General features: G+C 39.1%; 1 protein-coding gene across 1 annotated transcript in view; it reads right to left on the bottom strand.

Annotated features, from left to right (window-relative positions):
* The window catches only part of LOC6589612 (protein bunched, class 2/F/G isoform), a 117,377-nt gene that overhangs the window by 21,730 nt on the left and 79,002 nt on the right, over window positions 1–16,645 (bottom strand). The window contains exon 4 of the mRNA XM_026988573.1: window positions 2,010–2,061. Coding sequence (XP_026844374.1) covers window positions 2,010–2,061 — 52 coding nt within the window. The remainder of the gene's footprint in view (window positions 1–2,009; window positions 2,062–16,645) is intronic.

The following is a 16,645-nucleotide window of genomic DNA, read 5'->3' as shown; positions in this document are numbered from 1 at the left end:
AATGTCATTTCGGTGATTGAGTTGAATAATTATAATTATTATCTCAACGCAAACAAAATCGTTGGTATTTTTTGTTGTTTTTTACACTTATTTTTCATGAATTGGCAAACAATTTATGGCATTTTTGAAGTGTGGCATTCGCTGCGTGTGTGCGTGTGTCTGTGTGTGTGTGAGCCGAGATAAGCACTCCCATACAATTGCGGAAAAATGTCTGCCATTTGGTAAACAACACAAAAGCAGCTGATAAGCAGCTAGAGAGCAGGCTGCCTGAGAGAGCGGGGCGCTGGAGAGCTCATAAAAATATCAGCCCGATGCCTCGTATAAAATTTTATATTTTATTTTATTTTTTTCCCCCGCCAAGGTCAAAAGCAACAACAACAGAATTCAACGCATAAATTCTGTGGCAAACAAAAGTTGCGGGCTAGCGATGGAGGGGCGCAGAGAAACAGAAATGAAATCCGTTGGGGGGGGAGGGAAAATACTTTCACAAAGAGACAGAGAGAGAATGCGGGAAAACTTTTCTAGAAAGGAATTCGAAAGAAAGAAAAGAACTGCAGTGAAAATGAAACGAAAGTGTGTGTGTGAGTGTGCCTGTGTGTGTGCGTGTGTGTGGGGAGAGAAGAGCAATTGAATTGACCCAAATGACCATTATGGGTGGCAAGCGGCAAGTGGCAAGAGTACCAGCCACTGTCTCTCTGCATCTTTCAATTGATATTCGTGGAAAAGGAAAAGTTGATTGACTTTAAATGAGGCATGCAACATGTGGCCACCACAGACACGACACAAAATGTGTCACACAGCCAGAGTTCCGCTTTCGGTGGGTTTCTATTAACAATTGAGGCTTTGATTCTGGCCACAAACGAAAGCGTTGCCATCATATAATGTTCACACGTGACTGGCACTGCCAGTGTTGGTAAACTCCACTGAGAAGCTAGAATTTTATGTAATTTAACATATTTTAATATTGTCGTGTGTCGTCTTTTCTCTGCATGCCATGCATTGCCATCATTCAACGTTCTATTACTCAACGTTCACACGTGACTGGCACTGTCAGTGTTGGGAAACTCCACTAAGAAGCTAGTAGTGCATTTATTTAACATTTTTTAAAGACACAAAGTTCTATTACTGTTATTAGTGTTAGAAAACTTCACTTTCTGTGGTTTTACTACAGAAATAATGTTTCAAATTGTCGAATCTCTATGCTTTCCTCTTGTTTATGGCTTTTAGGTCTGGAGTGGTAACATTTTCGATGCCAATAGATAGATTAGATTGCCTCCAATCGGATTATTCGCTGAGGCCATCAAGATTACAGCTATAAATGTCGTTGGCTTTCCATTCATGAAGTTCATTGAAAGCCCACGAAAAATCAATTGTCATCATCTTGGAGGATTGTTCATTCTACTCTTCGTTTAATTGGGTCTAAATATAGAATCGCCTCCATTGATATCCACGCTGAGAGGCAGCCTCTCGCCACCACAAAGCAAAATTCAATTCAATTGAACTAAATTCGTGCCTCAAGCACACACACACACACAGCTGAAAGACAGAGGGAGATGGAGTAGGGGTCCACCATCCGCCATCCACCATCCACTTGATTGAATTGTATCTTTTGGTGGCTCTGTCCGAGTATCTTTCGATGGGCCTTTCAATTGCTCTGTTGGCTATTTATGGACTGATGTCCAAGACTGGACCTGAGACCTTGCCCAATCGAGATTAAGAATGGATCTTCAACAGCAGGCAACCGCTTTCATGGTCAAAAGTTCAAAAACGTTTCGTTCAGTCCATGACGTCGCGTCGTCGTCTCTCCACCTTTATTTTTTGTTGTTGTTGTATTATGTTTTTCAGTTCCACTGATAAGACTTTAATTTAATTTATGACATTTTTTTGTCCATTATAAAGATTAGCGATTTCATGTTATCTCCGTTCTTATCTATTTTATGACCTGATTGGTCATATTAATATAACTCTGATGTAAAAACAATTAGAAATTGAATTGGAAGTGGACTTACCATTGCCTGTTCGATTTTGTTGTCAATCGCAACTGCACTTGTTCCAGATGCACTGCAAGAAAATTATGGGTAGAGTAAAGAATTGTTTAATATTTTGTGGACATGGAAAAATGTATAAACAATCTCAATAAAATCTTAAAAAATATAGGATCACCCCTTTTCTCACTAAATCTCCCTCGCAGAGTAGCTCAGCCATACAGGATAAATCTTTAAAATTATTTTGCTGCCATATTGAACCTTTCACAATGGTGGGTATCGTTTTTAATTATCATACGCATCATTTTGATCACATTTTCATCGTCTCTTCTCCAACGATTTAATAGCCTCATCATCTATTAAACAGTCTATTAACTCAAGCCTCAATTAAAAACAAATCAAGCAATTTTTAGGCGCCTGAAGACTTTTTCCCCCAGGTGGGTGATCGTTGGGAGACCTTCGACAGCACGCTATTTTTGGCAATGTGACCTTGCTGCCAGACAGATAGACAGACAGCCCGCAAATTGAGGTCAATATGACAATAAAACTTCCTCGATGCCGAGTTAAAGGTGAAGCCTCCCCTCCCCTCCACTACCCGCCACTAATCTAAGCTCCCCATCTAATTGCAATGCCAAATGAGCAATGAAATTGTCATGAGGCCAGAGTGAAAGATGAATAGATATCTCATTTTGATTTCGATCGAAACCCAACTCTCCTTCAATCAATCAATCAATCAAGAGCTACGAAATAAACTCTCCTTAAGTATGGAATGCAAATTACAGTATTTTTACAATAAATTTCAAAAGAATTATGCAACACTGGCGTAAACTGGCGTCATCCGACAACACTGCAATTTTCCAACTCAATTTCAAGTCACATAAAAGCTTGTAAAAGTTGATTTCTTCTATGGTTCTAGGCAACAAAATATCTGCTCACCTTGAAGTATCAGAAAGATACAAATGGAACTGGTCGAAGATCAACTCTAATAGCGGCGTCTTTTGAGCACACAAAAACCGTTCAAGGACCCAACAAATTGCTTAATATACGCTCGAAAACCCCCTCTAAAACGGCTTAAATTAATCGTACTTTTACCCAGATACTCGCATCTGAAATTTTATTTGAGAGAGCGAATGTAGAAACTCTGTAGAGCAATGAACCCACACAGAAACACGGCCATGATCTTGGCTCAAGACAACAACTTTTGCCACACTTTATAACGATGTGGGGGTACCGTCTATCTGTCTGTCTGGCTGTCTGTCTATAATTCATCAACCAGCATGGCGTTTTTGGTTTTGTTTACTGCCACTGCCACTGGCACTCTGTCAGCTGGCACGCAATAATTTCTAATTATAGGAATGGCCTATGTTCCACGGGAGTGTGTGTGTCATCAAATGTCAGATGGCTTAAAGCCGCAATTGTGGGCAGAGCATTCGACGAGGGAGTTCAATGAAGTGCCAAAGAGGGCTGTGAGTCAATTGGAAGGGTACGATAGATTCTTAGATGGTTAGTCAGGTACTAGGCCTGCAATTTTAGATATGTTGGAAGCTCAAGAACTTAACCAAGAGAAGGCGTGTGGGACCCAAATAGTACAGGGCCTTGGACTCGTGCACCTGTGGATAGTTCGTGATGCAGTGCCCCATTTCGATGTATCCCTAAGGACTCTTGCCAGTGAACAAAAAATACAACTAATTTTAAACATAATTCACATGGAAATATTATATATCCTCTGCTCACTAATTTTCATTAAAATAATTTTGGTTTTCACGATTACGTTCCATAAAAAAATATGTATATATTCCACATTCCACCATAAAAAAAATGTGTACTCTCATGATTAAAAACAGTTTTTTGATTTTTTTTGTGGCTGCCCGGCCTTTTGTGTTGAAATGCATTTTTATTTACGATTGCGGGTATACGGAATGGATTGGAATGGAATGGGAAATGAGGCAGAAGATGAGATGCGATGCGATGAGACTTTGGGCATGGAATGGATTTGCAGCTGGCAGAATAATTAAAGTCAGTGGCAATAAAAAGCCGAGACGAGGAGCGCCGCATCAGAAAAACAGAATCATTTAAAAGGTGGCTCGGCAAAACGGCACGGAGACGAGACTCCACCCTGAGTCATGGCCGACAAGGACGCGAAACGGACAGTTTTTTAACCTGAAAGGAGGGCCAAGCCAAGGGCCGTTGTCGGTCTTTTTTATGACTTTCCATATCTCGAGAAAAGTAAAAGTCTTGGCCCCCCCGACCAGCAGGCGGTCGAGTGCAATGACTCATGTCGTGACTTTTGTTCTCTTTCTTTTGGCACAAAAATACGAGTGCGAGAAAAAAAAAAGCAGAAATAAAACAACATTTATTTAGTCAATGTCATACGCGGACAGCGGTCAATGGCGCCTTTTGATATGGTTATTGTTGCTTTATTTGCATGGAGGAAAGGGGCGAGGAAGGAGTTGTTTGGGGGAAACCGTTGCGCGTGGCAAGAGAATGAAAATTCCAATTGGTCACGGGGAACGATGGGAACGAACAAGTCATCGGAATGGGAATCGGAATCGGAGGCTAATTGAGGGAATTCCAAAGCAGTTCTATTGTTTTACTGTGGTACATTCCTGCTCTGAGCGAGACCTTGACATTGCCCTTGTTTTACACTCAAAGAAAATCCTTCGGACTTGCTTGAGCAACAAAAAGAGAAATACCCTCGATGGAAGGCGATTTATCAAGAATTTACGGACAGAAAAATATAAGATTTCACTGCTGTTGTAATAATTAAATCTATTAACATTATACAGATTACAGTTCCCAAATTGAACTTTTTTTTAAATTATATAATTTTTTTGAAAATAAAATTGATTTTTTTAAATTTATTTAAATAACGAATATTTGATTAAAATAATATGTAATTAATTTAATCGGTATTCATTATTTTTTAATTTATTTATATTTATTAATATTCATTTAATATTTATTTAATATAATTTAATTTAAATTTTTCTCTGAGTGTAGTTTCAGATTTTCATGCAAGTTTCTTTTTCAAATGCCAACAGTATTCCCCCGTTTGTAGTCCCCTCCTGCGCCCCTGAGACTCCAGCAATCACCCCACAGCTGGAATCATCATTAGAGCTTTTATTGCTATGGATTTCTTATCATCCTCCCATCAGGTGCTATCAGCAGGCCTCCCGCCTCCTGCTGTACAAATTGAGCAGAAGCAGACGAAAGAAAGAACACACAACATAGCGGAACAAGCAGCAAAGCAAAAAAAAAACGAAGCACACCACAAATAAATAAATAGGGGCGAAAAGAAGTACAAAGTTTATTAAAGTTCAAGCGCTGTGGGCCTCCGACTGCTCATCAAAAACAAGAAATGATGTCATTTATTTATTTATTTGTATTTTGTTGTTGTTTAAATTTCAAGATTATTTTTATTTTAGTTTTCTCTACGCTTCTTCTGGTTTTTTTTTCATGCAATTTTATTTATCAAATCACGTGATGAATGAACTGCTTTATACTGCTTGAAACAAAAAAATAGAAAAAGGTGTCAGTGACAAAAACAAAATGCAAATTTCAAGAAACGAAAAACCATAATAATGCAAAGCAGACGAAAAAAAGACAATAAAATTAAATAAATGAAGCGCGATTTTAGTTTACTTTTTTTTTTGGCTTTGGGACAAGCTTTAAGCTGTGTTGTGTTTTGAGCTTTTTAGCGGTATTTTGGGTATTCATATCATTAAGAACTCAAAGAAACATTGATAAAATACACTTAGTTCCTAAATAGTGGATCTTTGAATGTAGAAATCTTTAAAGCAGACACGGGAAAGCCAGGTGTTCAAGCAGCCAAACGATAGGTGCGTCTCAACTGGTTGTTTTTTTTTTTTATTCTAGCTATAAAAATGTTCCAATCATAAAAGCAATCTAGTAATAAACAGTTTTAGTTGTTTTTTGTTGATTTTTAAAACCATTAGACGAGGTTTTATTTTGTATTTGTTCATTCATATTCATTTAAGAACATAAATCGGTGTTTATAGGACAAATATTCGTCGACGAATGAGAAATGTGTCTGTCTATTAAATTCAGAGTTGAGTTCCTTTAAAAATCCAAAAAATTAACTGGAATTGGTCTCCTAAAAATCTATTTTCAGGCCTGTTTGACAGTCTCCTATGCTTCACCTTTCATCCTCCCTGTGCAACCCATTTCTAAGCCCACTAAAACCCCTTAGATAACCCTTAGACATCGCCCTATTCCAAGTAATTCCGTATAGTGCCATACAATGTGCAAGTTTGTTTTGATTTGTATTTCTTAATTTATTTTCTTTAATTTTTTTGTTGCATTTCTGCTGGCGCCACTCGCTCGAACGTGCCACTTTTCCCTTCTCTGGCACTTGCAGAGAGAGAGAGAGAGAGAGACGACGCGTCGTCAAATTACACGATGCCAATTGGCATGTAAATTTGGCCGAATCGAAGTCGAGTCAAATCGAACCCGTGCGATAAGCGAATTATCGCTGGCCCAGAGCCAAGTGCCCGGCGCGGCGGCCAGGTTAATCCCTTGAATGTCGCTGCTCTTTGGCATTTTCTCTTCTGCGGGGCTATTTTCATTCCGTCCGCATCGGACGCACCCAAATATCAGGCGACAGCAGTTCGACATTCCCGAAATTTTCAATACTTGCGGATGTCGCGCAATGGTTTTGGCGGTTTCGCTCCCCTCCCCCTCGGCCAGACATACAAATCGCTCTTCCAGCACTTTTCACAGACAATTGTTTTCCGCCGATTCGGCAAAAAGAGCAGCCCTCCAATGGAGGGGGAAGAGATATTGAGCTTTTTTGCTGATGCAAAATATTTCTGGTAAAGGGAACTTGGCATACATATTTATGCCATACATATATCTACTCGATTTCCCGGTGACGACTGAACGGCGAACATTTCTCAAGTGTTTATTTGCATTTCGGGGTGTCTCGAGGGCCGGGTGACGATCTTGAGAGCTGAGACTCCATGGAGCACCCCCGGATCTCTGGTGACAGAGTGTGTTTACGACTCCAGGAAGTTGAAGTTGACAGTCATACAAATTGTTGTGCAAAAAAAATAAAAATGTAAACAAATAGTCAGAAAACAGGAAGTGAATTCGTAACAAAAGAAGTACGTTATAAAATTACAAAAATTTCAAATAAATTCGGAACTTTTTTTTATGATTTCCTCAACAAATAAAATAATATATTTGAAAGGAAATAAATGTCTTTTTTGAGGACTCAATCTGATTAAAATAGTCATAAATGCGCTCTGATTTTCTGATAATAATAAATGATATTTGGTCGGAAGAAAATGGTATACTAGCCGCGACTTTTGATCAGATTCAACTCATTTTCTAGTCGTATTTTTAATCATTTGCGAGTCTTTTTCTCGTCACATTTTAGTCATTTTTCTAATCATTTGTAAATTTTATTTTTGTATTCATTTGCATTTCCTAAAAATACAATACACATTTTCTTTGTACAAATAAAAAAAGGTAAAAGAAAATTTCATTCATAAATACAAAAAAAAGGGGGTATAAAAAAAAATAAAACAAAATAAGTCAACAACAGCCATTTGCCCCTGACCCAATTAAAATCGAAAAACATGGAATTAATACAACAACAACAACAAAAAATATACAAAACAAAAATATCCGTATAAGTGGGAATAAAGAAAAGGGTTCCATTCCACCAGAAACCACAAAAAAAAAGAAAGAAAAACCGGCCAGGTAAAAAACAGTTGAAAAATACAAAATGCCATTGCCATAAAGTGGTCCAAGTGCAAGACCGGTTCGGGTCGGGTCGGTGCGGTTCCGAATGCCGCCTTGCTGAAGGAAGCCTTGCAACAGAAAAAGGCAACCAGAAATGTCGCCAACTTGTCAGGCTTCCACACGGCACATAGCGGCGGCACGCGTGGCACAGGCGGCACAGGCACAGAGCCTGTGGCTCCAGCCTAATGCACAACTTTGCAACAAGTTGCCTAACTGGACGGTAACGGGCCAAAAACAAAAATGAGGTCAGCGCTACTCAACAAAAAAAAATAGTAATTCATCCACAGCTAACGTTGGCAGGCAATGCGTTGGCCCGTTTTTTTTTCGATGATGATGTAAGGCGGCAGGAAGCGACAGTTACAGGTAGGCAGGCGGGCAGACAGGCCTGTAACCTGCTGTGAAAAGCTCTCTTGAGACAGCTCCCAGAGGCAGGGAGTGTGCTCCTCCAGAGAGTACAAATTTTCCCCTAAGATTATTCATCCTATAACTAATTTCTGTACCCATAAAAACCCCATCAAATGTGCAGACTGTTCGAAACATTTATGATCTCCCTCAACGTCTATCGAATATCGTTTACCCATACAATTAGAGCGTAAAGCCCCGCGCCCCGAACTAGTAAATATTTATGTGTGCATATAAAATCAAGATCCAGAGACGGGAGATCTCTCGCCGTATACAACTTAGCACCTTGAAGTCAATTTCTCGGGCTCTGGTGGGCTGTTGGGCTGTTGGGTTGCCAGGCACCGCTCAGAGCCAATAATAATTGTGGTGTCTGTTTGCTAATTGATTTTTTAAGCAGAGTTGTGGCTTGATATTGGCTATTGATCTATTTATAGCCAGCTGTTCAGTTGTCGTCTTGTTTTTCCTACTTTTCAGCATGGATTTTCACATTAATTTGCTAAAATTAGCCGCGAACCAATTCGCAACTGTCATTGGAGACACATTTCGAGAATTAGTCACCGCCATTTGGGTTGGGTGGGGGAGGTGTTTATTGGCCTGGCTTACCAATCATCAGAAAGTGATGATACTTCAAGGTGAAGTCGGTTTCGTAACGCTGTATAAAAGCTTTCAAGTAATACCTGTATAATTTCCATTCTAAAAGTAGAACTCAAACAAGTCTAACCCCATAAAAGCCCCAGCAATTTTATCTCCGCAAAGATAATGGAAGATAAACATCTGTACAAAGTGCTACTGTATTCCCCACAACATTGAAATCCCTAAACAAATAGAGGCCTTATCATAGAATGATCTCCCCCATTGCTGGACAATAACCCCTGGCTTATCTGGCAAATAAAATAGCGATCTATAAGGTTAAAAGGTAGGTCTGGTCTTTCCCTGATTCATACTCACTCTGGCAGAAAATAGTCGATGTATTTCATTACGACTTCCCGAACGGGATCCTGTTGTTTGCCAGAAATACTTGGATACATATCGAAATCCATTTTGCTATTAATAATACTGTTATTATTATTGTTGATGTTGCTGCCGGTTTCAGTTTTCATTATCGATAATACGATACGATGCACGATAAGGTGTGGTGCGTAGAGCAAATTTTCAAGTGTTTCTTTTGCGTATGATATGTATACAATTTTTGTGGCTTGATATATACAAACACACACACACAGCCGCACACGCGTCCTGTTTTCGGCTTCTGTTTCGTGGGCAAAACAACGGGTTAATTGGGTTTTGTTTTGTTTTGTCTACTCTCTTTTGGGGGGGGCGCTTCCTTCTCTTTTAATGAGTTTCACTTGCAATTATTTCACATACACACACACCGGTACACACGTGTGCTTTTCGTATGCTTTTGTGCTTTTATTTTATGGGTTTTTTTTCGTATGCTTAAAACAAACAAAACAACAAACTTGGGAGCTCTTTTATTTGTGTGCTGAGAGCGCGGTGAAACGACTCTGCTCTCTCTCTCTCCTCTCTGGCTGTATTCAGCTAACTTTGGGGTATTTCTTATTCAGCAACTCCTCGGTGCGCTCTCCCTCTCTCTCTCTCTTGTCTGGCCTTCTCTCTCTCGTCGAGTGAAAATGTTAAAATGCGCGCGAGACGTTATTTTATTTGGCTTTTTGGTGTATTTTTCGATTCTGTTAAGGCCTTTTGCAATTGTTTATCTGCTCCGCTGAGCTTTCCCAAGCAATTTGCTTAGCTTTTCATTCATTTGTTGGCCCCACTGTGCCACTTTTTACTCGACTCTTTTCACACACAATAAAAACCTTTTTTTCTCACACAAAAAACTTTTTTCACGCACACACACACACGGGAAAAAACGCCTTTACAATATTATTTGTTTAAACTAAAACACAGCAACATAAAAAACAAAGCCCAAAGCGAGAAAAAATGCCTAAAAGTTGTATCTTCGTTTTATCTCCAATTTTTTTTCGTGTTTGCTGCACCAGAGCTCCCAACATAATGTTGACGTCTCTGTCGCTGTCGCTGCTGTTGGTTGCTGTCGCTCGCTAGACACAGAGAGCGCATCGGTGAGAGAGAGAGAGAGAGCAACAATCAACGCCAGGTTACAACAGCTTTCGGTTCAGTTGGTGGTGGCTTTTTGAAGTTCCCAGAGAGAAAAACAACCAGCAGCAGCAACAGCGGCAGCGGTGGAGCGCGAGCGAAGCAGAGCAGCCATTGAAGCTGAAAGTTGTCTGGTTGTTGTTGTTGTTGGGTGGCAAAAAGGGCAGAGCTAAAGCACAGCTTAGAAAGAGGCAGACAAAAGGCAAAGCGTAAACGGAAAGGCAATTACAGTAGCCATACGAGTGTTGGAACAGAAAATAAGTGAGGAGAGCGATTAGCGGGTTTCTGAATTCAGCAATAAGTAGGATCTATTTAGATTACTTTGATTTTATTTCTTATAAGCTTGCAAATCGAATAGGTAGGTTTTTAAAACCCCCACAAAGTCCACATTTCCACCATCACAGCCAGTTGCCACTGTACTTCTTTCCGGTACTCTCCATTCGGAGCGCGCTCCACTGTTGGCGCTCTTCAAAAGCAAAATTATGTGATATTTCTGGCCTTTCCACGTTTTTCCTTGAAGGCAGGCCAGGCGGCAAACAGAAAAATACACGAAAAATAAACAAACAAGATACAAACACACGAAAAGACAACAAGAGAACTACAGATAAACACTGTGGAAAAACAACAACATAAATATTTCAGTTAATTTTTGAAGCAAAGAGAGCCGCAGTGGGCACTCTCTCGCATGCACACACACTCACACACAGAGGCATTAAAAAAGCAACATGGCTGCTTTTTGAAAGCTTTTTAGCTGAATTCCAGATACAGAGAGAGATAATGAGAGAGAGCAAGCGAAACCATACAAATGATTTTGTCAGCAAATGAGAACGGCTGCCAGAGGGAGAGAGAGAGAGAGAGAGTCAGTAACGTGTAACGGCAAAAGAACTTTTGAATTTCAGTGAAGCGATGCAGCAGCATCAGAGGCCCGACCCGACACTCCACGCTCCATGCTCCATTCTCCATGCCACTTGACTATGACAATATGCCACGTTGAAGGCTCAATAACCCGTACTACCAGTAAGCAACTACCAGTCGATAGACAGACAGAGAGGCAGAACAGAGCAGACCCATTCAACCACCACCCACAATGGGAGAGGTGCATACATTTGGTATTCTCACGCTGTTGCATTTGGGGTGGGGTTAAATATTAATATACATACATAGTGCTTCATGTTTCAATCAGCTGATTGTGGAACCAAAAGTGGTGAAATATTCGTATGTTTCTTATTGTCTCGAAAAATACTGTTCTATTTTCAAAAAATATAGCAAATTTATTTAACATTTTCACTTTTATTCGTCTTTTTCCGATACTTTAAGCCGAGATTAAGACGCAACGATTCTCTCAAAGGAAAATCTTGATTTAAAGATTATTAAATTCCATATCCCAATGCAAAATATATTTAACTATAGACTCTTCCTGTTTTATGGTATGGCTCTTCTTTTTCTCCTAAAATCCGTTCCATCTCTTAAATATCTACAAGCTTACCCATATTTTATAAAAGATCTACAATATTTTCAAGTATTTTCTTTTCGACAACTCACCTAGAAAGATAAGAAAGAGAAAGATCATTAATTAAGCTTTAAATTTAAATCAACTACAATTAAATTTAATTTTCCCCTGTGAAATGTAGGCCTTAACTATTTCCGCAAGTTCACGCATTTAGGCCTATTGTTTTCCGCAATTTTACTACATTTTTTTTACGACTTTTGCAACACTCCACCAAGAGCCAACGGATTTCGAAACCGCATCGAAATTGTTGATGAAAATTGTTGTTGGTCACGCAATGGATAAAAAGTGAAGAAAATGAGCAGTGAAAGAGGAGAAAGAAGTGTGCGTAACGTTGGCGTTGTGAAATGCTGATTATAGGGGATGGGAGTGGGGATATTCGTGGAACTTAAATGAAAATAGATACAATCTATATATCGCTCACACCCCTTTATGAATTCATTTGATCCCGGCCCATATTTACTGGGTTCCGCATCCACAAATAAATCTCAAAAATATGCAAATTATTTGTGTAAATTGTTGATGGCAGTTAAGAAAAGCAAAGTACAAATAAATGTCAACAAAATGCTCTATTCTGTGGCCATAAACACGAAGGAACAGTAAACGCCACGTGCCAAAAAATATCAAAAATATACTACACAAAAAATACCAATAAAATACTCAATAATACACTGCTAATGAATGCACTCTGCTGTGTGTGTGTGCAGTGAACAGCTGTAAGACTGTTGATTTTTCGCACAAAACAACATTGTTGTCGATGGAGCCACGCCCCGTCAATTAGCAAGAGGCCTCTACTAAGTATACCCGCACCAAAGAAAAAACTTCAACAACAACCGCAAGAGATCCGAGACTCCGAGCCAAGCAAAGCCGGATCAAGGCAACGAACAACCGACCGACAGTACAGCAAGACGGCAACAAAAACAATTGTGTAACATAAAACAGAGTCTAACTGTGAACATTGTGGCCGCTGACAGGGTAGACCCGAAAACCCCCCAGCAAGACAGATAGATATTTCCAGGCATTGTTTTGTTGTTATGAAACCCAAGACACAGCCAGCGAACTACGAACGAACAACCGACAACAACATTTAATCGCTTGGCTTGAGGCGATGCGATGCGATGCGATGCTGCCGCCGCATCATTAAACCCTCTCTCGCTCAGGCGGCAGTCAGGGTAGTTCCATTTTAGTCAGAAGTTGGAAACGGAGGATCAGAAAGAAATTTGAATGGTTGGAAGCCTCCACAAGTGCCCAGCGGTGGGAACACACATTGAAGGCACTTTGATGCCGTAAAATGAGCAGGCATTCTTTGTCCTTTGATACATATTTTAACAAAATATCGTTCTCAATAGTTCTATAGTATCATTGAGGTCTTTGATATCATCGGTTCCAGAAAACCCATTGGAAAAAAGAGTATAAAAACTTCGTCTCTCGAAAAAAGGCCTTCATGCACATTTGGTTTTTTTGCCTGCTGCACAAAATCGTGAGTTTTTTTGTTGTTACTTTCATTTTCAGAGTTTTTCCAGGCAGCATTGGCAATTTAATGCCAGGCTGCAAGTCATTAGGTGGTGCCTGCACCTCTGACCTGCCCCATTCCGTCTCTCCATCCCCAAACCCCAACTGCAACTTCGATGAAAAGCGAAAGGCAAACTCACGTCAAGTTCAACCTTTGACCTCAAGTCTCCTGCCTCTGTGGGGGTGGAGAGTGTTAAGCGTATATAAAAAAAAATGTTCAACACTGATTAACCATTTGAATGTTTTCTACCACTAATTTCCACTTGACATGTCAATTTCCCATTAATTCGAGTTGAATGTCAGCTGTGCGTAGGGGCTCCATTAACATAAATATATCAAACAATTGGGAGCCTCATTTGGAGCTCATCAAAGGCAGAACAAACCATGTATATATATATTTTTTCAATATTAATTTCTTTGATCAGAAGCCCCCTTTTTCCCCCTTTGTTAAATTTTATTTACATCCCCCCTTTAAAAGTAAATTAAATTTTTAACAACAAAATTTAAGGTTAAACTTTTGCGGTCTTTTGCCTTTCACTCCACGCACCGCTGACGTTTTTGTGGAGTCGTAAATTAATAAAACAAATAAAGATGTTACTCATGAAAGTAAATAATAATTGGTAAACAGAAAAATAACAGAGAAATCGGCTACCCAGCGGGCATTTCAATAAGATTTTTTTTGGACATTCGGAAGGGAGTTGAAATCTGAGAATTTGTTTTGCTGAAATCGATCCTAGAGCTACGTTTTCCGCCTGTTGCACATTTCCTCTATTGGATTTCCATTAACCGATCCGATCCTTTCTATCCCTGGCACCAACCGACAATCACTTAGGGGAAATGTCCCATTAGCCAAACTCTTTCTCCTCTTCCTTGCTTCGCTTTCATCTTCATAGAGTGCGTCGTGTCCAAATATAGACCCCGCAAAATATTCATAAATCTTTCAACAATTTGTTTGTTTGACGGTTGACGTCATGTGTTTCGTTCGACGACGGCATTCACTGAACATTGAAATGTTTGCACTCTGTGTATTTACTTTTTAATTGAGTCATAAAACGAGACGAGGCAAAAACCAAGAAAGGGGGGGGCCACCATCCGCAAAGATGAAAAGTCGAAATATTTACAGTCAAAATATGATCGGTTGAGCGCTGAGCAAAAACCAAAAGCAAACTAAAATGACGTCAAAAATTGGGTGAGTAAAATCCCCAATGAACCAAAATGCCTCAATGATGTTGTTGGAGGGAATCGAAGATTTAGATACCCTCTTCCAGATAGAAATATATAGAAATAAATCAAAACTAGATCTGGAGAGGCTTTCTTTAAGCTTGCACTCGAAAGGGCGTTCCTCTGGCATTAAAAATGTTGAAAAGCCAGCCAAATTATAGGTTTTTGCACCATTCTGGCTATAATAATGATGCGATTGCAACGTTTTTTAGCCACCAATTGGATATGATCATTCTTGACGATTCTGCTTTTGCAGCTGTATAATTTTGGGACATTTTTCTGTAGAAAAACTATCAAAGTTTCCTTTGTCTCTGTAGTACCTTCTTCTCTTAGACCAAACCATTAACCTTTTTGTTTATTTAACCACACTGCAATCTTCCAGAGAAGGTCGTGTGGTCACCACACCTTCCACCACGTAAGTGGATTGATTTTCCATTTAGATGAGAGACAGCTTGGCGGCGTCAATGAAATATTATTATACCCCGCGTTCATCATCGTCGTGCCCGACGTTTTAGCATTATTAAACCCATCTAGTATGTATTTATGACTCGCTGGCCGACGTAGGTTAACCGCAAACGGGTAAACAAATCGAAAGGAGAAGGCACGTAGAACCTGCCACCCCTGAAAGTGCACTCTGCCACAGCCAGAGCCGCGTGAAACCCACTAGACACGCTTGACCGGCTCGGCTCTATCGCCAATCATCCACATTTCACGTGCTAAATCCACACGGAGATAATCTTGTAAGTGACAGCGAAAAATATGGAAATGGAAACGTGTTTGTGCAATCAAATCAATCTTAGGGGACCCAAGATAGTGCTAAAGCCAAGTATAATACGATTATACGGGTTCATTTATTTTCTATTAATCGCTTTTCTAGCAGTCAACGGGGGGAACAAAATGTTTCCATGAACCCCTACAACCCACAATGTCCAGAGGATGATTCTACTTTTGATGATGATCACATCTTTATTTCGTTTCGATGTAACGTTTTGTATTGTTTTGTGATTATTCATAGGGAAATATTTGTTTTACTTGATGCACGGGTGAGATAATTAATTAAGATTTATATTCTGAGTTCTTGTCGAAGTTTCTTTGTATGAAATATACGAGTCTGATAAAAAGCTAATCAGGTTATAGATATGACATTTTATTAGACCCGTTATTACCCGTTAGACTCATTATACATTACAATATTATGTAATGATTCTTTGTTCTTAGATTTTTCTTGGAACCGAGTGTTATAAAATAAGATACAGTCAATTTTAATTTACAATTTTTAAGCAATACAAACATAAATGCATGTAATTTTATATTTTGATATAAATTGATTAGAATAATGATTTTTTTAATATTTTCTTTACAGCGATGATCTCCAGTATGTCCACCTAGGGAGTTCTAATGAATTTGATAGGTTACCTTTATAGCTAATGAAGTTCTGCTTTACGTTCCTGCAAAAAATCACTATTTTCTGAACCATACTATCCCCACTACTGTGATCCGGTTTAATATCTTTTTCTTTAATGTCTTTTTTAACATTCAGGGAAGTTTTAGCAGGGCTCTTTTGTCAGTTAGTATGTGTTTGATAGCTTTTTGTTTCTCTGGCGATTTTTACGGCAGTTTTAACAAAAAGCAAATCGTGGATTAGAGGTTGTAAAAACTCTGTTAACTCAGGTGATGATATTTCAATCATAAAACGTATATTTATTGATGAGGCGATGTGGATTTATAACAAATAAATCAATACCTCCCAACAATCTATGGATTGACGTACAAATAATGATCCGAAACCGAAAAAACAACCTCAAAGTTGGTCTAAAATCTATAATTTCATATTTTTCTTCGATTAATACGGTGTACCAGACCTTTAAAGGGTTAACAGGTTATGAAGGTATACTATTTATAATTTTTAAGGCATCTAAGTGAAAAAATTAATTGCCAAAAAGAAGTTATTGACTAAATATTTTCATCAAACACCAAACAAAAGCCAAAAAATTCGCTAGATTTGGCTCCCTCTAAACCTTGTTCCAGATTCCTTAACTCAAATATCCGCATCTGGGAACCCCTCATTAATCGATCTGCCTCTTTTTCGGTGTGTTTTGTTTTTGTACTTTTTGAGATTTTAGCTGTTGAACACCTG

This window comes from Drosophila persimilis, unplaced genomic scaffold (genome assembly GCF_003286085.1).
Source record: "Drosophila persimilis strain 14011-0111.01,24,50 unplaced genomic scaffold, DperRS2 tig00000191-arrow-pilon, whole genome shotgun sequence".
Taxonomy (NCBI): domain Eukaryota; kingdom Metazoa; phylum Arthropoda; class Insecta; order Diptera; family Drosophilidae; genus Drosophila; species Drosophila persimilis.
The sequence above is the reverse complement of the archived record's forward strand: the minus strand, read 5'-3'. Positions and strand labels throughout refer to the sequence as shown.